At 43.7% G+C, this 25,200-nt stretch overlaps 1 protein-coding gene across 1 annotated transcript; it reads left to right on the forward strand.

The window, feature by feature from the left end:
- Window positions 1-9,413: 9,413 nt before the first annotated feature.
- LOC311118285 (uncharacterized protein) lies at window positions 9,414-23,773 on the forward strand (the record flags this gene model as incomplete). Its single annotated transcript, XM_084193113.1, has 5 exons — window positions 9,414-9,492; window positions 10,516-10,762; window positions 20,976-21,215; window positions 21,649-22,617; window positions 23,754-23,773. Exons 2-5 carry the CDS (start codon window positions 10,660-10,662, stop codon window positions 23,771-23,773), a joined length of 1,332 nt encoding a protein of 443 aa, XP_084049239.1. The 5' UTR covers window positions 9,414-9,492; window positions 10,516-10,659.
- Between the last annotated feature and the right edge of the window lie 1,427 nt (window positions 23,774-25,200).

Consider the following 25,200-nt stretch of genomic DNA (forward strand, 5'->3'; position numbering starts at 1 on the left):
GGTTCCTGCTGTTTCACGCTGATGGGAGGACTAGGGTATGGAGAAAACCACGTACAGTGGGGGAAAAAAAGTATTTAGTCAGCCACCAATTGTGCAAGTTCTCCCACTTAAAAAGATGAGAGAGGCCTGTAATTTTCATCATAGGTACATGTCAACTATGACAGACAAATTGAGAATTATGGTGGAAAATAAGTATTTGGTCACCTACAAACAAGCAGGATTTCTGGCTCTCACAGACCTGTAACTTCTTCTTTAAGAGGCTCCTCTGTCCTCCACTCGTTACCTGTATTAATGGCACCTGTTTGAACTTGTTATCAGTATAAAAGACACCTGTCCAAAACCTCAAACAGTCACACTCCAAACTCCACTATGGCCAAGACCAAAGAGCTGTCAAAGGACACCAGAAACAAAATTGTAGACCTGCACCAGGCTGGGAAGACTGAATCTGCAATAGGTAAGCAGCTTGGTTTGAAGAAATCAACTGTGGGAGCAATTATTAGGAAATGGAAGACATACAAGACCACTGATAATCTCCCTTGATCTGGGGCTCCACGCAAGATCTCACCACGTGGGGTCAAAATGATCACAAGAACGGTGAGCAAAATTCCCAGAACCATACGGGTGGGACCTAGTGAATGACCTGCAGAGAGCTGGGACCAAAGTAACAAAGCCTACCATCAGTAACACACTACGCCGCCAGGGACTCAAATCCTGCAGTGCCAGACGTGTCCCCCTGCTTAAGCCAGTACATGTCCAGGCCCGTCTGAAGTTTGCTAGAGTGCATTTGGATGATCCAGAAGAGGATTGGGAGAATGTCATATGGTCAGATGAAACCAAAATATAACTTTTTGGTAAAAACTCAACTCGTCGTGTTTGGAGGACAAAGACTGCTGAATTGCATCCAAAGAACACCATACCTACTCTGAAGCAAGGGGGTGGAAACATCATGCTTTGGGGCTGTTTTTCTGCAAAGGGACCAGGACGACTGATCCGTGTAAAGGAAAGAATGAATGGGGCCATGTATCGTGAGATTTTGAGTGAAAACCTCCTTCCATCAGCAAGGGCATTGAAGATGAAACGTGGCTGGGTCTTTCAGCATGACAATGATCCCAAACACACTGCCCGGGCAACGAAGGAGTGGCTTCGTAAGAAGCATTTCAAGGTCCTGGAGTGGCCTAGCCAGTCTCCAGATCTCAACCCCATAGAACATCTTTGGAGGGAGTTGAAAGTCTGTGTTGCCCAGCGACAGCCCCAAAACATCACTGCTCTAGAGGAGATCTGCATGGAGGAATGGGCCAAAATACCAGCAACAGTGTGTGAAAACCTTGTGAAGACTTACAGAAAACGTTTGACCTGTGTCATTGCCAACAAAGGGTATATAACAAAGGATTGAGAAACTTTTGTTATTGACCAAATACTTATTTTCCACCATAATTTGCAAATAAATTCATTAAAAATCCTACAATGTGATTTTCTGGATAAAAAAATTCTAATTTTGTCTGTCATAGTTGACGTTTACCTATGATGAAAATTACAGGCCTCTCTCATCTTTTTAAGTGGGAGAACTTGCACAATTGGTTGCTGACTAAATCCTTTTTTCCCCACTGTACATGCATCCATGCCGTTAGGATTGGCCTCCAGTCAATGTGTTGCTGAGCTTGTAGCTAGTCTGCAGGCCAGAACATAATTAGCCTATTAACAAATAGCCTATAGCTGCCCAATTCATAGTCCTACACATTGTAGCTACACTACACATTTAACACATGGTTAGTGGGCTAATCAATTCAATGACCATAACATAATAATGTCCATCTGATTACAGTGGTAAAATCACCAATGTCTGTATTAATAGTCCAACTGTTCTATTCAAATATATTTATCATATTTCTCCAGTATCAAACCAGTGTGTCTTGTTTGCAACGAAACTGTCGCTGTTTGGGAAGAGTTCAATCTGAGATGTTATTATGAATCTAAGCATGGTACTTTCAGAAGTAGATTCAGAAGTCTGACGCAGAAAGGAAGGTAGGCCTAAGGAGTGAACACCCTGTGTGTTTTACAGTGTCCATTTTATTATGTACATATTTTATTATTATTGAACCTTTATTTAACTAGGCGGTTCTTATCGAATTACACAAGGAGTCAGTAGAAACCATATTTGTTTAAGCAAGTCAGCCATATCAGCTATGTTTTTTTAAGGCAGTAAATGAGGCTGAATAAACTTTTTCGCTGCCAGACTGAGCTCCGGTGGCTGATAGCCAGGTGTAGCAGTGGTAAGGATTCACTCCGTGGTGTTGAAAGGAAAGCTCAAACTTTATGCTGGGCTAACAATAATTATGTTACAAATGGTTTAAGCGTTCCGATATTGTCACTAATCTGGATTTAGACTGTCTGCTACTTCAGGTCTAAATAGGGGTATAATCTATACCTTGTGACAATGTAGGACTACTGAAACCATCATTGTAAGACAGACTTTTTGTTAGCCTTTAAGGCGTCAGCATGCTTTCCAGCCGAAACAGTTCGGAAGAGTTTGTGCATATATTATGACTTTTTGTTTTTTGTTTTGGACTTTTGGTAAGGTTTTTTTCAGCTGTTCTGGCACACAAAAATGTTTCCTCGAGTCAAGCCGAAGTCTGTAGCCGAAGGGGAAGGGGGTTATTTGTCAACAGTAGGTATTCTTCATTAAAGTCTTTGTTAAAGTATTTCTCAGTTAAAAAATCTGCATGAAAACGACTCTCATTTAATGACAAACATCTTTGTTAAATGTAAAATTGCACGACTAAGATCTCCTCGGCAAAAACATCAACATTAAAGACGGAATTCTTGAGTTTTCTGACTATTTTGAGGAAGTGGCTATAGACCCTTTTCCAGTACATGACACACTGACGTCACAAACAGATGCGTGCGACTCTTGGCGGCAGTAGTCTAGATTTACGTTTTTATTACTTCTAAACAAAATAACTTTTTTGGGTTCTCATACACTTACAATTATGTTTTGATTCTTGCTTGAACAGTCGCTATGATTATATTTGGTTGTGTGTGATCTTTGCAAAATACCTTCGATGCAGCAGTTGTTAGCTAGAATGCGTATGCTGATTGATATAGGCTGTAGCAAAAGCTAGCCAAAGAGCCATTTTACTGGTTGAAGTGTTTTTAAGTATAATGCAGTTGATTTGTGATGATGCCACAAACATTATATTAAGCAGGGCATTCATACGAGCCTTAAAATCCTATTATAATCCAAAGTAGTGTGAAATGCACTCATAAGCAACATGTAAATAGAGGCTTTTTTTTTGTTGCTGGCGTTCTATACACAAGTTTACACGCTGTATCCCGGGTGGCGCCATAACTCTACACAAATGCATTTCATTTCCGCCGGAAGTTGTTTGCACAACGTCTGCCGGTGTAAACACAGCGATGTCGACGCTAGCTTGGGAACACGGTTCTACTATTCTGTTGGAGATCAAATCACCTGTGATGGGAAACAAGTCACTTGCAGAATTTTTGGCAACAAAGAACTGCGAAATCACAACTGTGGCAAACGGAGATAGGGTAGATTACCATATTGCCTGCAATGGTCCAAAAGGCTACTACATGCAGGTACAAATTGGAATGCACTGCACAGGGCTTCAGCACTCCAAGTTGGTGATCTGGAACAAAACTGAGCACCTAGAAATCGAAGTACCCTACGACCAAGGCTTTGTCCAGGGGCATATCATAAGGCTGCGCACATTCTACTTTGCCCACATGCTCCCAAAAATTGTTGATGATTTTGTTGAGGGAAGGTTACAGTTCTGCAGTAAATATCTCAGCATTTTAAAACCAAAATAAACTGCCTTATTTAGGTCATGCCCACAGGAGCCAACAGATGTCCATTGATTACATGATCTCTTTATGCTGTGCAATATATCAGTGTGCCTACTGTTTGAGTGAAAATAAAGTTTGATGTAATTTCAATCCTTAGAGTGCTACAATTTATTTTAACACAGTTCATAATTCATAGTAAGCTCATACTGTACATAAATAACACTGGATTAATTAATTGTTTTGAGGAAACTAAACAAATGGCTTCAACAAGAAAGATTGTGTGTTTAATCTTAACAGGTATTAAAAAGTAAAATACAAAAGCAGCCCACACAATTACATCACTATGAAAATATTCATATATAATATTTAAAAATACAATGCACGCAGTATTTGTTGTGTTTATCTGTATTTAATGAACAACATGGCTGGGTGTTGGTAGACAGGGACACAGGGCAAGATTCTAAACCTCACTGATCAGTGGACTCTTCAGGTTAACTAGGCCAGCACAGATGGTTAAGATGTTGTCCAGTTTCGGTGCCATGCTGATGGGAACATTCTGGGATAAAATCTTAAACACCTTCAGTCTCTGGATTGCTCTTTCCACATGTATGCAGACATTGGCTACTCGCCTGGTGCGTGTCGTCTCCTCATTGGTCAACTGATTGCGCCTGTAGGTGAAAGCAGGGATGTTCAAACTGACCCTTCTCTCATCAAGCAAGTCTCGAATGGTGAACCCACGGTCCGCCATGACCTCATCACCAGCCCTCAGATAGTCTAGGAACCCACTGTCCATGGTGATAAACTTATCGCTGCTTCTGCCAGCATAGGCATCAGATATAAACATGATTAGCCCATTAGGGGCCACAGCGACGAGATATTTCACAGTGTTGCGTGATTTATACTGGCTGAAAGTGTCACTCCTTGTGTCGTGGTTTGTGGCTCTCTGCATGGCACTTTCGGCACAGTCAATGATGCAGGTGGTTCGAGGGTAGTTCCTCTGAAACGACAAGGGCATGGTGGCACGAATGGTCTCTCTTGGAAGCCAGGGGATCAGGACTTTGAACTGTTCACCCATCACGTCAATCCAGTGACTAATCACAATGCTTGCCATGGATGTAGACACATTGAAGCGGTGAGCAATATCTCCTAATATTAGGTTTAGTTTTAGTTTCATCAACGTCATAAGTATTTGGTCAACAACAGGAAGGGTAATTGATGGCTTACTGAAAGGCAACAACACCGTCACCAGGGTGAAGAATTGAACCATAAGCACTCCTGTATACAGCCGGGACCTAGCATCATCAATGACCGTGGTGCTGGTCACAGTAGGACCCATTTCTGCCTCGCACTGTGTGGCCTTGTCTACTTTAACAGACTGTGTTGTTGAACAGTAAATGTGATCAATATGTGACGGATCCTCCCATTGGGTCTGGGCATCTCGAAATTTTGGTGTAGCAGGCTCGGCCTCACAGACAGGCTGACAGGTTTCTGGAGCATCTAAAAAGGGGAAGAGAAAACATGGATGGAGCAAAATTAATGCAGGCATAGAGTCCTCTCACTACAAACATCACAATGGAAAAATGTGTACTACAACATTGCACTCACACGCACACACACAATCATCATCACAACAGCCTGCCACCTTGCATTGTATTTATGATGTAGACTAAGGCACACGCAGGCAGGCACACACACACACACAATTAATGATGTAGCTATCGTGGGCATTGTTTGTCCCATCTCCAAAACAATCAACTGCCTTAGCAAAATACTGGTAGCAATGTTAATGTATGACAACTTCTTCATAATTAACAGTATTGTCAGCTTCATAGCTAAAGTTGCTGAACTTACCCTCAGATTCAAGTCTGCGTTTCTTTATCTGGGGGGAGGCAGTGGTCCGCTGGGTGAGTTGACGCCTCTTTGGCTGGGGAGGGCGATTGTATCCCAACCACAACTCTGGGAAAGGATTATCCTTGGTAGGTTTTTGGTCAACAAAGTGATAGGAACAAACAAAAACGTTGAGGGGTGGTTTCTTTAGATTCAATGCCTTCAGCCAGGTCCTTGATTCCGAGTCGGTATCAGGCTTGCGAAAAAATTTAAACAATGGAGCGCATGGACATTGCCTCTTCGTAGCTGGTTTGTGGTCGTAGCACTCTCTATCTAACCACTCGTTCAGGTGCTTTCTCGAGTTTTTGCAACCAACTACCGCACACGTCGTTCCCGAACCACTTTTCTTCATGTTGTAATTGTAATTTTTATATCCTCTTTGTCACTGCGATATCAGTGCTTTGTCGGCACAACGGAGCTAGCTAGCAAAACAAACCCAGCCCGGCAGAACGGAACTGGATTGCATCGATGGGAGGAGTTCAGGAAGTAGAGCGGAAACGGCTCAAAAACTTGTCTATTGTAAATAAGAATTTGTTCTTAACTGACTTGCCTACTTAAATAAAGGTTTAAAAATAATAATAATAATAATCAATCAATCAATCAATCAATTTTATTTTATATAGCCCTTCTTACATCAGCTAATATCTCGAAGTGCTGTACAGAAACCCAGCCTAAAACCCCAAACAGCTAGTAATGCAGGTGTAGAAGCACGGTGGCTAGGAAAAACTCCCTAGAAAGGCAAAACCTAGGAAGAAACCTAGAGAGGAACCAGGCTATGAGGGGTGGCCAGTCCTCTTCTGGCTGTGCCGGGTGGAGATTATAACAGAACCATGCCAAGATGTTCAAAAATGTTCATAAGTGACAAGCATGGTCAAATAATAATCAGGAATAAATCTCAGTTGGCTTTTCATAGCCGATCATTAGAGTTTAAAACAGCAGGTCTGGGACAGGTAGGGGTTCCATAACCGCAGGCAGAACAGTTTAAACTGGAATAGCAGCAAGGCCAGGCGGACTGGGGACAGCAAGGAGTCACCACGGCCGGTAGTCCCGACGTATGGTCCTAGGGCTCAGGTCTCTCAGTTGGCTTTTCATAGCCGATCATTTAGAGTTGAAAACAGCAGGTCTGGGACAGGTAGGGGTTTCGTAGCCGCAGGCAGAACAGTTGAAACTGGAATAGCAGCAAGGCCAGGCGGACTGGGGACAGCAGGGTGTCATCATGCCCGGTAGTCCTGACGTATGGTCCTAGGGCTCAGGTTCTCAGAGAGAAAGAGAGAACGAGAGAATTAGAGAGAGCATACTTAAATTCACACAGGACACTGGATAAGACAGGAGAAGTACTCCAGGTATAACCAACTAACCCCAGCCCCCCGACACATAAACTACTGCAGCATAAATACTGGAGGCTGAGACAGGAGCGGTCCGGAGACACTGTGGCCCCATCCGAAGAAACCCCCGGACAGGGCCAAACAGGAAGGATATAACCCCACCCACTCCGCCAAAGCACAGCCCCCGCACCACTAGAGGGATATCCCCAACCACCAACTTACAATCCTGAGACAAGGCCGAGTATAGCCCACAGAGGTCTCCACCACAGCACAAACCAAGGGGGGGGGCGCCAACCCAGACAGGAAGATCACGTCAGTAACTCAACCCACTCAAGTGACGCACCCCTCCCAGGGACGGCATGAAAGAGCACCAGCAGGCCAGTGACTCAGCCCCTGCAACAGGGTTAGAGGCAGAGAACCCCAGTGGAGAGGGGAACCGGCCTGGCAGAGACAGCAAGGGCTGTTCGTTGCTCCAGCCTTTCCGTTCACCTTCACACTCCTGGGCCAGACTACACTCAATCATATGACCTACTGAAGAGATAAGTCTTCAGTAAAGACTTAAAGGTTGAGACCGAGTCTGCGTCTCTCACATGGGTAGGCAGACTGTTCCATAAAAATGGAGATCTATAGGAGAAAGCCCTGCCTCCCGCTGTTTGCTTAGAAATTCTAGGGACAATTAGGAGGCCTGCGTCTTGTGACCGTAGCGTACGTATTGGTATGTACGGCAGGACCAACTCGGAAAGATAGGTAGGAGCAAGCCCATGTAACGCTTTATAGGTTAACAGTAAAACCTTGAAATCAGCCCTTGCCTTAACAGGAAGCCAGTGTAGGGAAGCTAGCACTGGAGTAATATGATCAAATTTCTTGGTTCTAGTCAGGATTCTAGCAGCCGTATTTAGCACTAACTGAAGTTTATTTAGTGCTTTATCCGGGTAGCCAGAAAATAGAGCATTGCAGTAGTCTAATCTAGAAGTAACAAATGCATGGATTAATTTTTCTGCATCATTTTTGGACAGAAAATTTCTGATTTTTGCAATGTTACGTAGATGGAAAAAAGCTGTCCTTGAAACAGTCTTGATATGTTCGTCAAAAGAGAGATCAGGGTCAAGAGTAACGCCTAGGTCCTTCACAGTTTTATTTGAGACGACTTTACAACCATCAAGATGAATTGTCAGATTTAACAGAAGATCTCTTTGTTTCTTGGGACCTAGAACAAGCATCTCTGTTTTGTCCGAGTTTAAAAGTAAAACGTTTTCAGCCATCCACTTCCTTATGTCTGAAACACAGGCTTCTAGCGAGGGCAATTTTGGGGCTTCACCATGCTTCATTGAAATGTACAGCTGTGTGTCATCCGCATAGCAGTGAAAGTTAACATTATGTTTTCGAATAACATCCCCAAGAGGTAAAATATATAGTGAAAACAATAGTGGTCCTAAAACGGAACCTTGAGGAACACCGAAATGTACAGTTGATTTGTCGAACACCGAAATGTACAGTTGAATAATAACAATCAACAGCTCCATCAACTCTATGCAAAGTAGAAGTGTCCTGGACCAGGAAGCGGCAGATACCCAGTTCTGATGTAATGGGGTAGGGCCCAGTGATGCCAATTTAGCAATTTTGTTGCTAGATTTAGCAACCTTTCAGACTACCCTGGCAACTTCTTTTTCAAACAGCACCTAGCAGCAAATTTAGCTACTTTTAAAAACTTATTTGGAACTTTTAGCAACTTTTGAAAAGTGACTCAAACGCTAAAATGCACAAATGTTCTCTCTAAATGACACAAAAACGATTTTATCTGTCACACACTCAGTCACAACACACGTACCTGGCTGCAAAAGTGCATCGTGAGTGACGTCAGCAGCAGGCGCTCAGCTCGTGCACAGGCAGCAGCAGGCCAGCCAAGCAGCACAACAACCTGGAGAGAGCTGGAGAGAGATGCCTAGCGCACACATCATTATTTGAGTTAAGTTGCTTGTTCAATAAGATAGCATATATACCTTGTTATTAGCTTGTACCTATAATTGTTGATCAGTCAGGTAGCATGTTAACGAACCACCAATACACTGCTTGAAACTATAATTGTTCAGAATGTGTAGGTTTACTAGTTAATAAGAAAATAAATAAAATGTAATTGTTCAATAATGTGTAATGTGTAATTGTTCAATAATTCAACAATTCAATGTGTTATGTTTAAAAATTAAAAATATCTGATCATATAAAATGTTATGTGTTTATATTACTTTTAGGAATACAAATATGTGATAATAAACAAACAAATCTAAACTAACAAATGTCAAATCATATTTGTCGCTGAGACGCCAGTCAATTTGATTAACGTTATTGTGTATTCTACGTAATGACGTCATTTTACGTTATTACGTAATGACTTCATCACGCGCACATTTCTTCACAATAAAGAAAGCTCTGTTGTCAAGAAGATAACCTTTGTGTCCGTTTCTATTTATTACTAGAGGTATGTAATAGCACGTTTAAACTTTCTAATATCGAAAGAATATGTCATACCATGCTAGTTAACACATCCGTTAAGGTATTATCACGTTTGGTAAAGGTTTGATGTGTTATTTTTGTGTCAAACCGAGTGAGTGAAAGAACGTGATAAAAACGATTTTACAAGTCACATAGCTAGATATTTTGGGTTTGTCTGAGTGAATGTACATAATTGTATCATGTTAGTTTAATAAATAATCAATTTATTTGAGATTTCTGAGTTCGTTTAGCATATTATTGTTTTTGTGTAAAATTCCCATGCTGGTAAAATGGCGGCGTCCTCTCGGTCAGCGTCAACGGACTTCAGTGAGGACAGTGCGGGTGCATCAGATAGAGACAATTTCACGGTCGCACTACTGTTTTGAAGCTGAATGTAATGATTATCAGTTTTCTACGTCTGTACTAATATTCAGACACATTCTGTTGTTTCTGTCTTTATCAATAAATGTTGCTATGGTGTGAACAGGAAATACAATTGGTTTTTGATTGAAGTAATACAGTGAAGACAAGGTTATTCAGGAACATAGTATATAGTGCTGCCTAAAACATACAGTAACTTTACTACATGGTTTTTAAGTCATTTATGTGAATTTGGGAAATCTACTATAGGTTAAGTACACTTACATTGTGTAGCCTAATTTAAAGTGGGTACTTTGTGTCTAATGTGGCAAGGCAAGGTTATTCAGGAAAATAGTACATAGTGCTCTCTAAAACAAACTGTAACCTTGTACTAAATGGTTTTTGAGTCATTTATGCATTTATCTACTATAGGTTAGGTATTAGCTCAAAAGTATTGTGGAGCTCCTGCACCTTAATATAAACAGTACCGGCACCCAAAATGAGTATTGGCACCTATTTCAGTCCAAATCAAACACTGAATTAGATAATTGAACAAGAAAAAAGTGAAAATATTTTTAGAGAATAAAGAAAGTGCCAGAACTGTCAACACTAACTTTTGTGTCTGTGCTCTCTATATTACTACTGGCAGATTCAGATTAAGTCTGAGGCCGGTAACATCAACAGTGAGGAGAAACCCAGCCAGCCTCTCTCCTTCCACACCTACAGTCCAAACATACAGTCACTGGGTCCTGATTGTGACAGTGGAGCCCAGTTTGCATCGCAATATCCAGAGATGGCATCAGTGAAGCTGGAAGACTGCAGTCAAACACTGGAGCTGAATGTCAACATTAAAGATGAAGAAGAGGAGGAGAAGATTGGGAAATCTGTTTCTCAGGGTAAGAGCAGGTTCTATCTAACTAAGTTTGTTGGACATGATTTGGAAAGGCACACACCTGTCTATATACAGTGCATTCGGAAAGTATTCAGACCCCTTGACTTTTTCGACATTTTGTTACGTTACAGCCTTATTGTCAAATTGATTAAATTGTTTTTTTCACTCATCAATCTACACACAATACCCCATAATGACAAAGCAAAAACAACAACAACTGAACAATCATATTTACATTAGTATTCAGACCCTTTACTGGCCATTCAAAACAATAGTATCATATCCACTTCCTGCTACATTGGGAAGCAATATGCAAGAAACTAAAAAGTAGTCTACATGAGAATATGATTTAAATGTTGACGAGTAACATGAATACTCCCTTTTACTCGGGTTCTGAGTCCTCCAAGGTCCATTTTTATTCATTTTAGAAACACTTAAAATAAGGGCTTTTAGCAACAAATTCGGCTCTATTTCCTCTCAGATTATAAAACGCTAATTATCATCAAAGTAGACATTATGCAAAACAACTAATCACTGCAATCTCCTGCACGTCATCTCTAGCTGACACCTTTGCTAACAGGTATTGTGTCAATTTAAAACTTGCACAAGACAGTTCACAGAATTGACCATTTAAATAAATGTAGCCTATTTATTCATTACTCAATTTAGCTAACATTAGATAGTTAACCCAGAGATCCTTACCTTTGACTCGATTCAGCAATTTTGTCCAGATCATAATGGCATTTGTAGTTCTTTATGATAGCCACATTAGCAGCTAATTACCATTTCAATTTTGTAGGGGTAAATACAGACAAATATTTTGATAAAAGTCACCTTGTCCTAGAGAGATTTACACAGTTATAAAATCAATAAAAAAAGTGGAATGGTGGATTGCAGTGGGGGATGCACAAACCTTCTGGAAGATCTGATGAAGGAGAAGATGGTGGACATGGACAAAGGAGAAAAGTGGAATATGTTTTGAGTGAATATGGAATGGAAGATCACACAGAACTTTTAGAAGAGCTACAGGAGGAAAGTGAACGTGACGAGAGTGAGGATGAATTAACTGTGGTGGCAGGTGCAGTGATGAACGCTGAGAAGGAGCTGAGTGTAGAGGGAAGCAGTGTGGTGAGGGAGGTTATCGTCTAGTGTATAAAGAGGGATACGTCCTCCAATAGCTCAGAGATGGAACCTGGCGAGAGTGAGGATGAATTATCTGCGGTGAGGAACTCAGAGTTCGGGCCTCGTTCCAAGGATGATTCTGGCCCAGTGGGAGTGAGATTTGTAGTGAGTGGTATCGGTGGAGAAAGTTCTGTGTGTTAGTTGTGGGGGTGCTAACGGGCTGGAGATCTGAGGTGTCAGGTGAGAGAAAGGCAGATTGAGGTTGCCAGGGTTACAGTATTACAGAAAGTGTTGTATGCAGATGCAGTGAAGAGAGTGGAGAGTGGTCTGATCAGTCCCTACACCCAAACGAGGGCATTGCGTTCATCCACCTCTGGCCTGCTGGCTCCCCTTCCTCTGCGGAAGCATAGTTCCCGCTCAGCCCAGTCAAAACTGTTCGCTGCTCTGGCACCCCAATGGTGGAACAAGCTCCCTCACGACGCCAGGACAGCGGAGTCACTCACCACCTTCCGGAGACATTTGAAACCCCACCTCTTTAAGGAATACCTGGGATAGGATAAAGTAATCCTTCTACCCCCCCCCAAAAAAAAATTTGTAAAGTGGTTATCCCACTGGCTATAGGGTGAACGCACCAATTTGTGAGTCGCTCTGGATAAGAGCGTCTGCTAAATGACGTAAATGTGCCCTTGAGCAAGGCACTTAACCCTAATTGCTCCTGTAAGTCGCTCTGGATAAGAGCGTCTGCTAAATGACTAAAATGTAATGTAAATGTAGAGGAAGATGGGTACAGGGTGAGGGATCTTGAGAGGATTCCTGTGAGTAGGCAGAGACCAAGAGAGAGTGATGGGAAGAATATGTGCTTCAGTAAGGTGGGAGTTTTAGCATTTATAGCAATGGTTGTCAATTGTACTGCAGAAATCGATCTAAAGTCCCATAAAATAGAGGCAGTGGTGGCAGCGGCAGAGAACTACTTGGGATTGCGAGGATTTACAGCAGAACAGCTGCAGGGGGTGTTGAGTGGTAGTGGTCTGGCGTAGGACTAGATGGGGTTAAATAGTGGAATGGGGTGGTCGGTTTTTGTCGTGGAAAATCGCCACGAAGGGACTGAAAGTCAAACTTAAATGAATAATTATTTTTTATCAGCAAGCTGGAGAAGTTCCAACAAACTTAAAAGCACCATAGTACACGTTGGTCGGGAGCTCTGCCGGGGCAGTCCCGTTAGTTGTCCTATATACTGCTTACACAGACAAGTTATATTTGCATGATTTTAGCTTTATTAATAATTAATTCATCATTAACATTTGGTTCCTGCATGTGACCGACCAATACCTCACAAGGCTTCTTCTCTCCAAGCTGAGACCTTGAAACTGAGATATCCCTTTTGGTTCCCAGAACAATGTTCTGGGCGTACTGCCAATTGGTCTGAGAAGGTCAGTCACCTGCTCAAACCAAGAACATTTTCCCTCACATTTTTTAGAGTGAGCTAATACTTGGCAGGGCAATTTTGTATTAATTACCGTATCAATGGATTTAATGTGTGTAGGCTGTGAATGGCCTCACACACCAGAACAGTAGGTGGCGGTGTATGCACCTAAAAGTTGGATGCACTCCGCCAACCAAATCCCAAAGAAGAAGAAGGATGCAAATGCACGTCGCTTGACCCGTATGGAGAATGTGAAAAAGGAGCAAAGTTTATCTTTATTATTGATGTTGGATGAAGAGTATCTACCACCCTATGTAAAGCTGGGATATATAATATACCCCATAAGAGAGTTTGTGTAAAACCTGATGCAATGCAAGAAATGTAAAAAGTTTGGCCACATGTCAAGTGTTTGCAGACGGAAGGAATATGTTATTGAAGAGCATGTGAATTTAAAATGTTGTAACTGTGGTGGGGGTCATATTCCTGAATTCCCAGAGTGCCCTGTTAGAGTGAAAGAGGTTGAGGTGTCAAGGATCAGGGCTGTACAGCCAATCTCCTATGTGGAGGCGGTGAAGAGAGTTATAGTAGCAAGAGGCCACAGTTCTGAAGAAGATATGGCGGTGGATGCACTGCAACCAGTTGCAAATGTTGTACGTCTATCAAGTGATCTGGATACACTTATTTTTTTGTATTTATAGCCACAGTTATTAATTGTACTGCACAAGAAGTCCAAGAAGCTAGACATCATTATATCTGCAGCTGAGACGTTTTTGGGCCTCCAAGACTTCACGGCAGAAGCCCTGCAAGGACTACTGTTCCCAGAAAATGTTCCGCCCTCACAGGATCCTTCTGAGCCTGTGTAGGGACCTGATTAGAACAGAAAAGCAGGCTGATTTAGTTCAATTAAATTTCGTTATTGATAGTTTGTATGATTTTTTTTAGAAATACTGTATACACTGAACAAACATATAAACGCAACATGTAAAGTGTTGGTCCCATGTTTCATGAGGTGAAATAAAAGATCCCAGAAATGTTCCAGACACAAACTTATATCTAAAATGTTGTGCACAAATTTTGTTTACAAAAAATTTTTGTTTACATCCCAGTTAGTGAGCATTTCTCCTTTGCCAAGATAATCCATCCACCTGACAGGTGTGGCATATCAAGAAGCTGATTAAATAGCATGATTATCATTACACAGGTGCACCTTGTGCTGGGGACAAGAGTAGCTGAGTAGGTGCTTGGCAGCATCTAATGGGGATCCCTAACAAATACAAAAATGCCACTCTAAAATGTGTAGTTTTTCCACACAAAACAATGCCAAAGATGTCTCCAGTTTGGAGGGAGCATGCAATTGGCATGCTGACTGCAGGAATGTCCACCAGAGCTGTTGCCAGAGAATGTTAGGTTAATTTCTCTACCATTAGCTGTCTCCAGAGAATCTTGCAGTATGCCCATCCAGCCTCACAACTGCTGACCACCGTGTATGGCGTTGTGTGGGCGTGCGGTTTGCTGATGTCAATGTTGTGAACAGAGTGCCCCATGGTGGTATCGGGGTTATGGTATGGGATGCCATAAGCTACAGATAACTAACACAATTGCATTTTATCGATGGCAGTTTGAATGCACAGAGATACCATGACAAGATCCTGAGGCCCATTGTCCTGCCATTCATCCACCTCCATCACCTCGTGTTTCAGCATGATAATGCATGACCACATGTCGCAAGGATCTGTACACAATCGAACATGCTGAAAATGTCCCAACTCACCAGACATGTCACCCTTTGAGCATGTTTGGGATGGTCTGGATCGACGTGTACCACAGCTTGTTCCAGTTCCCGCCAATATCCAGGAATTTTGCACAGCCATTGAAGAGGAGTGGGACAACATTCCACAGTCCACAATCAACAGCCTGATTAACTTTATGCAAAGGAGAAGTGTCCCGGAGGAGGCAGCGGCAGCTACCCACTTCTCCAGTGCTTCATTTGTAAATTGGGCGGTGCCGGAACCAAAAGTGAGCCCGAGAGGGGGGTGACCTGGGGGGCTCTGAGGTACCAGAACGGATAAAAACAAACAATCTTTATAACAAAGCATTGCATGCATTATCATGGCTTTCGCGTACGGGCATAGAGCAGTGGTGTGGAGCCGCTTGCAGAAGTTACACACATGGAATATATTTTTTGTAGCCTAGAGTTTGGGAAAAACGTTTTCTTTTTATAAATTGATTTCATGCAATTCTACATCCTTTTAGATGACTGGAGACTTTCACAGTATCTTTTTTAATACCTCACAAATGACCAAAATGACAGGCTACTTTGACACTGAGAATCTGAGATCAATTAAAACGACCTTGTCTTGAATCCATCAATAACCGAGGCCCCTAAGTGTGCAGAGAAACACATTGTACAATATGAGGAGGAAGATATTGTCCTGAAAAAGCTTTCCAGTTTCACTGACTCACCCAATGATGTGCAGCTCACTCACCGGCCAAAAGCTTATCTCTCTCTTGCTTTACTTTTTAAAACAATGCTGTTCGCTCAATAGGCCTATTTGGAAGTTGATAACTTGGTAACACACAGGAGGAGTTGGAGTGAGTAGTCGTGCTGTACTTCGCTCCGCAGGTAATATTACATTACATTACAACGGAACGATTTGATTAGTGTAATGTTAGCTAGCTACATAGTTGTCTTTGTTGTCTTTGTATCAAAGATAAAGGTGTAATATAGATTAACTATTGAGGTTAGCTAGCCAGCTACATTCGTTCGCAGCGACGCCATTTTCCATAAAAGTCAACACCGCAGCCACTGCTAGCTAGCCAACATTACCAGCTAGCAGTACTGTAGCAACTAAATACATTACAACAGAACGATTTGATTAGTGTAATGTTAGCTAGCTACATAGTTGTCTTTGTATCAAAGATAAAGGTGTAGTATAGAGATGCTATCAAGGTTAGCTAGCCAGCTACATTTTCAAACAAAGTCAACACCGCAGCCACTGCTAGCTAGCCAACAGTACCAGCTAGCAGTACTGTAGCATTTTAGTCATTGGGAATTTTGCAACGTAAGCTTCACTTTCTGAACATTCGAGATGTGTAGTCCACTTGTATAGCTAGCATGACTGACTTTGTGCTAGCTAGCCAATGTTTAATTACTTCTGCGTTATGAAAGGAATTAGACACGGACACGAATGATCCATTGGTAGTTTGTTGTAACCAAGTATTGGTGCTAAACCGTGTGTTATTGGATGCTAGCATGCTAGTTAGCTATGGCGTCATATGATACGGTGTCCTGGGCGGTTTTCACGGAAGAATACTGTACCAAGTTAGCTCAATAAACTAAGTTAGTCTATTCCTGGAAACATTGTTTACAACAATTATAATTTCTAAAGTGGAAGCTGGAAGAGTTATATTTGAGTGTTTCAGTGAAAGGTTAGTGAGGGAGGCCCCGCTCTCTCGCTTCCCCAGATGTTTAGTTAATATCATTCCGATCTCCTTTGTATTAGTGTAGCCTTTTCTGTAGCCTGTCAACTATGTGTCTGTCTATCCCTGTTCTCTCCTCTCTGCACAGGCCATACAAACGCTTCACACCGCGTGGCTGCTGCCACTAACCTGGTGGTACCTGCGCGCACGACCCACGTGGAGTTCCAGGTCTCTGGCAGCCTCTAGAACTGCCGTTCTGCGGCCAACAAGGCAGAGTTCATGTCAGCCTATGCTACCCTCCAGTCCCTCGACTTCTTGGCGCTGACGGAAACATGGATTACCACAGAAAACACTGCTACTCCAACTGCTCTTTCCTCGTCTGATCATGTGTTCTCGCATACACCGAGAGCATCTGGTCAGCACGGCGGTGGCACAGGAATCCTCATCTCTCCCAAGTGGACATTCTCTCTTTTTCCCCTGACCCATCTGTCTATCTCCTCATTTGAATTACATGCTGTCACAGTCACTAGCCCATTCAAGCTTAACGTCCGTATCATTTCTGAAGCCTTCCAGGTTCCCTTGGCGAGTTCATCAATGAGCTTGACTCCTTGATAAGTTCCTTTCCTGAGGATGGCTCACCCCTCACAGTTCTGGGTGACTTTAACCTCCCTACGTCTACCTTTGACTAATTTCTCTCTGCCTCCTTCTTTCCACTCCTCTCCTCTTTTGACCTCACCCTCTCACCGTCCCACCCCATACTCACAAGGCAGGCAATACGCTTGACCTCATCTTTACTAGATGCTGTTCTTCTACTAATCTCACTGCAACTCCCCTCCAAGTCTCCGACCACTACTTTGTATCCTTTTCTCTCTCACTCTCCTCCAACACTACTCACTCTGCCCCTACTCAGATGGTAATGCGCCATCGCGACCTTCGCTCGCTCTCTCCCGCTACTCTCTCCTCTTCCCTCTGCTCAATCCTTCTCCCTCCAATCTCCTATTCTGCCTCCTCAACCCTCCTCTCCTCCATTTCTGCATCTTTTGACTCTCTATGTCCCCTATCCTCCCGGCCGGCTCGGTCCTCCACTCCTGCTCCGTGGCTTGATGACTCATTGCGAGCTCACAGAACAGGGCTCCGGGCAGCCGAGCGGAAATGGAGGAAAACTAGACTCCCTGCCGACCTGTCATCTTTTCACTCCCTCCTCTCTACATTGTCTTCCTCTGTTTCTGCTGCTAAAGCCACTTTCTACCACTCTAAATTTCAAGCCTCTGCATCTAACCCTAGAAAGCTCTTTGCCACCTTCTCCTCCCTGCTGAATCCTCCTCCCTCCTCCCTCTCTGTGGATGACTTCGTCAACCATTTTGAAAAGAAGGTTGACGACATCCGATCCTCATTTGTTAAGTCAAATGACACCGCTGCTCCTGCTCACACTGCCCTACCCTATACTTTGACTTCTTTCTCCCCTCTCTCTTCAGATGAAATCTTGCGACTTGTGACGGCCGGCCGCCCAACAACCTGCCCGCTTGACCCCATCCCCTCCTCTCTTCTCCAGACAATTTCCGGAGACCTTCTCCCTTACCTCACCTCGCTCATCAACTCATCCTTAACTGCTGGCTATGTCCCTTCTGTCTTCAAGAGAGCGAGAGTTGCACCCCTTCTCAAAAAACCTACACTCGATCCCTCCGATGTCAACAACTACAGACCAGTATCCCTTCTTTCTTTTCTCTCAAACTCTTGAGCGTGCCGTCTTTAGCCAACTCTCCTGCTATCTCTCTCAGAATGACCTTATTGATCCAAACCAGTCAGGTTTCAAGACTTGTCATTCAACCGAGACTGCTCTTCTCTGTGTCACGGAGGCTCTCCGCTCTGCTAAAGCGAACTCTCTCTCCTCTGCTCTTATCCTTCTAGACCTATCTGCCGCCTTTGATACTGTGAACCATCAGATCCTCCTCTCCACCCTCTCCGAGTTGGGCATCTCCGGTGCCGCTCACTCTTGGATTGCGTCCTACCTGACAGGTCGCTCCTACCAGGTGGTGTGGCGAGAATCTCTCTCCGCACCACGTGCTCTCACCACTGGTGTCCCCCAGGGCTCAGTTCTAGGCCCTCTCCTATTCTCTCTATACACCAAGTCACTTGGCTCTGTCATATCCTCACATGGTCTCTCCTATCATTGCTACGCAGACGACACACAATTCATTTTCTCCTTTCTGATAACCAGGTGGTGAATCGCATCTCTGCATCTCTGGCAGATATATCAGTGTGGATGTCGGATCACCACCTCAAGCTGAACCTCTGCAAGACGGAGCTGCTTTTCCTCCCGGGGAAGGACTGCCCGCTCCATGATCTCGCCATCACGGTTGACAACTCCATTGTGTCCTCCTCCCAGAGTGCAAAGAACCTTGGCGTGACCCTGGACAACACTCTGTCGTTCTCTGCTGACATCAAAGCGGTGACCTGATCCTGCAGGTTCATGCTCTACAACATTCACAGAGTACGACCCTGCCTTACACAGGAAGTGGCACAGGTCCTAATCCAGGCACTTATCATCTCCCGTCTGGATTACTGCAACTCGCTGTTGGCTTGGCTCCCTGCCTGTGCCATTAAACCCCTACAACTTATCCAGAACGCTGCAGCCCGTCTGGTGTTCAACCTTCCCAAGTTCTCTCATGTCACCCCGCTCCTCCGCACACTCCACTGGCTTCCAGTTGAAGCTCACATCTACTACAAGACCATGGTGCTTGCCTACGGAGCTGTGAGGGGAACGGCACCTCCTTACCTTCAGGCTCTGATCAGACCCTACACCCATAAGAGGGTACTACGCTCATCCACCTCTGGCCTGCTAGCCCCCCTACCTCTACGGAAGCACAGTTCCCGCTTTCACTGCTCTGGCACCCCAATGGTGGAACAAGCTCCCCCACGGCGCCAGGACAGCGGAGTCACTGACCACCTTCCGGAGACACTTGAAACCCCTACCTCTTTAAGGAATACCTGGAAAAGTATAACAGTAATCCTTCTACACCCCCCACTCCCCCAGTGGTGGTTGTCCCACTGGCTATCCTAAGTTGAATGCACCAATTTGTAAGTCGCTCTGGATAAGAGCATCTGCTAAATGACTTAAATATAAATTAGTCTTATTTTCAGCAGGATCCATTTGCTTTACAACCTGTTTTCCAGCGATTGTATTATGAATATTTGCGAAAGGCCTGTTTTGGCTGCATGCTGTTAACTGACAGATTTGCCACACGTTAGGCGTGCCTTGTGATTTGGCTACACACAATCCGCAGCTAGGCTATTTTTTTAAATTAGCTATGGATCCTCTGTGGCGAAGTTCTAGGCTTACTCCTGGTATAGTATTGGAAATTATTTAATTTCTTTCTGAACAGACTGCAGAGTGCTGCAGCACCTCCAGCACACTTCCCACAGCTATTATTCTATTAGGAGATAAATGATGAAGTGCAATGCTGGAGAGAAGAGAGTTGCCGGCTTATGTCTATAACAGCACAGAGAGGGAGAGAGATCATAGAAAGTGAATGTCATTGTATTTCTGTGAGAGATACAGGCGTGCTTCTCTCTCTCACCACAGCAATGGCCACGCCTTGGTCTAGGCTACAATGTTGCGCAAACCATAAACCCAAGACGGCCCAACATGAACCAATTCTTAGAATATCATGCACGTTTTCACATTACGTTTTTTTTTGTGGGCATGACAATTACAGAGGAATCTAAATGTAATTACTCTGATTGCTTTTATTAGTATTTTTTCTTGCCACAAGAGGTAGGCTACCTGATCCTGGCAAATGGGTTCCGGAACGAAAGACTACAAAACTGAGAGGTACCGGAGGATCCAGCTCAAATTAAGCACCGCCCTTCTCATATAATGGGGTAGGGCCATCCCAAGGATCCCTGAACGCACGGACGGTTGCACCAATTATTTTTTATAGCAAAGCCAAGATAGACCACAGCTGGTCGTTTCCAATGGGAACAGATGTGTCATAGTGGGCAGAGCCAAGCACGAGCTAGCGAGATCCTATTGGTGTGTTCTAGCACACATCTGCATATTTCTGTTAGGGAACGCCTCCTCTGTGAAGCGCTCGTGTGCAATAACTCAAAATGAGTACTGGCACCTATTTCAGTCCAAGTCAAGCTCGTAATTAGATAATTTAGCAAGAATAGTATATTTTAAGAGTATAAAGAAAGTGCCAGAACTGTCAAGACAATAACTTTTTGTGTCTGTTTCTCATTGTTACTACAGGACTACTAGAATTAAATCTGAGGCCGGTAACAGCAATAGTGAGGACAAACCCAGCCTGCCTCTCTCCTTCCACACTGAGTCCAAACCTAGAGTCACTGGGTCCTGATTGTGACAGTGGAGCCCAGTTTGCACTGCAGGATCCAGAGATGGCATCAGTGAAGCTGGAAGACTGCAGTCAAACACTGGAGCTGAATGTCAACATTAAAGATCAGGAGAAGATTGGGAAATCTGTTTCTCATGGTAAGAGCAGGTTCTATCTAACTAAGTTTGTGTTATTCATTCCAACTTCCCACTGTGCATGAACAGTTGCAGTAGAACTGTTTCAATGAGAAGGTAGATATTATTTCATGCTATTGACACTTACATGGTTTGACACCAGTATTGCCAGCATTTGTTTTATTCACTGGGCTATCTGGAGTGATCAGAGAGTAGACTAAATAAGTCAAGTAGACAAACTGCCAATGTTTTAAAGTTCTATTAAATGAGTCTGTGTAGTTACTAACCCTTGTGATAGTGAGTGGAGGATGATATTGCTTCTACATCTGCATTGCTTGCTCTTTGGGGTTTTAGGCTGGGTTTCTATAAAGCACTTTGTGACTACTTCTCATAAAATACATTTGATTAACATGTATATCACACCAACTGACTGGTTCTTCTGATGTTGTTCACACAGGAGACCATGTTGAGACATTCTCTACATCCAGCGAGCAACAGCAGGAAGATCACAGAGCTAAGAGTTCTCACCACTGCCCACATTGTGAGGAGATTTTTACATTTCTATCAAAGCTAAAAATACACCTAAAAATACACACAGGAGAGAAGCCTTACTCCTGCTCTGACTGTGGGAAGAGTTTCCCTCGACTGGGCGCCTTAAAAGTACATGAACGTATACACACAGGAGAGAAGCCATACTCCTGCTCTGACTGTGGGGCAAGTTTCTCTCAAATGGGCTCCTTAAAAGTACATGAACGTATACATACAGGAGAGAAGCCTTACTCCTGCTCTGACTGTGTAAAGTGCTTCAAAACATCAAATGAGCTAAAAGTTCATCGGAGAACACATACAGGAGAGAAGTGTTACTCCTGCTCTGACTGTGGTAAGAATTTCTTTCATCAGGAAAGATTAAAATCGCACCAACGTATACACACAGGAGAGAAGCCTTACTCCTGCTCTGACTGTGGGGCAAGTTTCTCTCATCTGGGCACCTTAAAACAACATGGACGTATACATACAGGAGAAAAGCCTTACTCCTGCTCTGACTGTGTAAAATGCTTCTCAACATCAAATGAGCTAAAACTTCATCGGAGAACACATACAGGAGAGAAGCCTTACTCCTGCTCTGATTGTGGGGCAAGTTTCTCTCAACAGGGCCACTTAAAACAACATGAACCTAAACATACAGGACAAAAGCCTTACTTCTGCTCTGACTGTGTAAAACGCTTCACAACATCAACTGAGCTAAAAGTTCATCAGAGAACACACACAGGAGAGAAGCCATACTCCTGCTCTGACTGTGGGAAGAGTTTCTCTCGACTGGGCCACTTAAAATCACACCAACGGATACACACAGGAGTGAAGCCTTACTCTTGTTCTGACTGTGGGAAGAGTTTCTCTCGACTGGGCACCTTAAAAGTACATGAACGTATACATACAGGAGAAAAGCCTTATTCCTGCTCTGACTGTGTAAAATGCTTCTCAACATCAAATGAGCTAAAACTTCATCGGAGAACACATACAGGAGAGAAGCCATACTCCTGCTCTGACTGTAACATGAGATTCTACATGTTGGGCAATTTAAAAAGACACCAACGTATACATAAGAAGTAGTAGTGGATTGGATCAAATTAAGAAAGCATAGAACACTCTATTGTAATCATATTGTTTCTCACTGTGAGAGAACTGTGCAGAGGAACGGGAACGTTGTGGAATGGTAGCATCTCTTTAATGATCAGTGTGCACCTTGTCAGTTTTGCAGTCCTTAGATAGCTCCTACTGTAAAGATATTGAGAGGACTAGGGTATTGAGGAAACCACGAGTACATGCATCCATGCCGTGTGTTAGCATTGCAGGCTGTTGGTGGTGGTGTGGGGTGTGATTTCATGGCACACATTGGGCCCTTTGATAAAAGTGGAGCATCATTTGAATGCCACAGGATATCTAAACGTCATTGCCAATCAGGTGCATCCCTTCATGGCAGAAGTTATCCATCTGCAAATAGATTCTTTCAGCAGGATTATGCCCCATGCCACAAGGCTTGTCCAGGAATGGTTCCACGAACATGACAGTGAATTCAGGTTACTGCAGTGGCCTTCCGAGGCACCAGATCTCAATCCAATTGTGCATCTGTTGTAGGAGATAGAACGATCTATTCGGAGTAGAAATCCACTGCCAGTCAACTTGACACAACTGTGGGAAGCGTTGCAGTCAACATGGGCCAGCATCCCAGTGGAACGCTTTCGACACCTTGTAGAGTCCATGCCCCGACGAATTAAGGCTGTTCGGATGACAAAGACTATCAGCTGTTCAGAAATGACAGGTCCAGAGAGGGGATGCGAGGAGGGGGCGTGGTTATGTATGTGAATCACAGTATGCAGGCAAAGAGAAGAATAACTGACCTAGAGAAAGAAGAGTTTGAGTGTTTTCAGCTCCGTCCTAAACAACACCCCAGCTCAGTTTCATCTCTGGTAGTGGAGTGCTCTAACATCCACCATGGACACATGACAAAACACTGCAGCAGAACACTGTGGATTATCTCATAATCACTGTCCATGTGATCAGGATGTCCTCTCCTCAAATAGGTCTCATCCTGTGTGGAGACTTTAATCACCTGCCCATCAAGATGCTGACAAACTCCCATCCAGACATGAAACAAGTGGTCAAAGACAAGACCACAGAGAGGACTCCATCCTAGATCTGATCAACACAACCCACTGTACTTGCTCCTCTCGGATCCAGTGATCACAAATGTCTGCTGTTCTCTCCAAACACAACATCAGGAGGGAGAAGTGAGGTGCAGTGGAAAAAAGGACATCTGGTAACCCAGAACAGAAAGGAGACCTTTGCACGATGTATGGCCAGTACTGACTGGTCTGCCATATATGAGGTGGAGAGCATCAATGCAAAGGTGGAGACGTTCAACTCCTGCATTCAAACTGCACTTGATGTATGCATGTCAATAAGAAATAAGAAAACAACAACACTGGACCAGCCCTGGATGACTGAAAGAATAAAGGCTGCCATCAGGAAAATGCAGAATATTTTCAACAGATGGGGAGAAACAATGACATGGAGAAAATACAGAAACACAGTGCAAATGATTATCAAGGAAGCAAAGACAATCTTCTACAAAACTGAAATCCAGGACCTAAAGAAGAAAAACCCTAAGGAATGGTGGGACTTCATTAACAATGGACTGGGACCAAAGAAAACATCAGGAGGGAGAATACAGGTCGAGGGAATTGAAGACGACGGCGTGGCTGATGTTTTGAATGGCTTCTTTGCTGAGGCATGGACAAGCACCACACCTCTTGCCATCTTCCCCCTGCCCATGTCTACAAAGCAGGTTGAGCTGTGCAGCATTGGCCAGTTAAAGCAAGTTCTGAACAGACTCAGAGCACGTAAAGCATGTGGGCCTGATGGAATTCCAGCCTGGCTACTAAAGAGCATGCAGAAGATCTAGCCCCTGTCATCAAACACATTGTTAAAACTGTCCCCTGCCAGTAGGAGGTGTTATCTGAGTGCACGATTCAGTATGACTACCTCCCAAAGTCCAGCACTACTACCGCCCTTGTGAAAGCCACATACTCCTGGCTGACAGCTACAGACTCCATAAACCCAACAATGGTGAGGGTGTTACTTGCTGATGTGTCCAAAGCCTTTGATGGAGTAGATCACCCATAGTTCCTGCAACATCTGTCTGACATTGAACTGTGTCCAAGGTTACTAGCCTGGCTCCACAGCTACACCACCAAAAGAGGGCAGAGGGTGATGGCAACTGGCACATTTAGCCCTTGGTCAGAGGACCATCCACAACCTGCACCACTAATCCTAGGAGGACAGGAAGTACCAGTGGTAACAACAACAACCAAGTATCTTGATTTTAATCTAGACTCTAACCTCAGTGGTGACATGTGGAGCAGCCAGTGAGAAATGCCTCGAAACGCCTTTTTGACTGTTCTGGAATACGGTGGAGTGCTGTTAGTTGGATGCAGTAAAAAGCAGCAGG

The sequence above is a fragment of the Coregonus lavaretus genome (assembly GCF_964263955.1).
Source record: "Coregonus lavaretus genome assembly, contig: HAP1_SCAFFOLD_48, whole genome shotgun sequence".
In the NCBI taxonomy this organism is placed as follows: Eukaryota; Metazoa; Chordata; class Actinopteri; order Salmoniformes; family Salmonidae; genus Coregonus; species Coregonus lavaretus.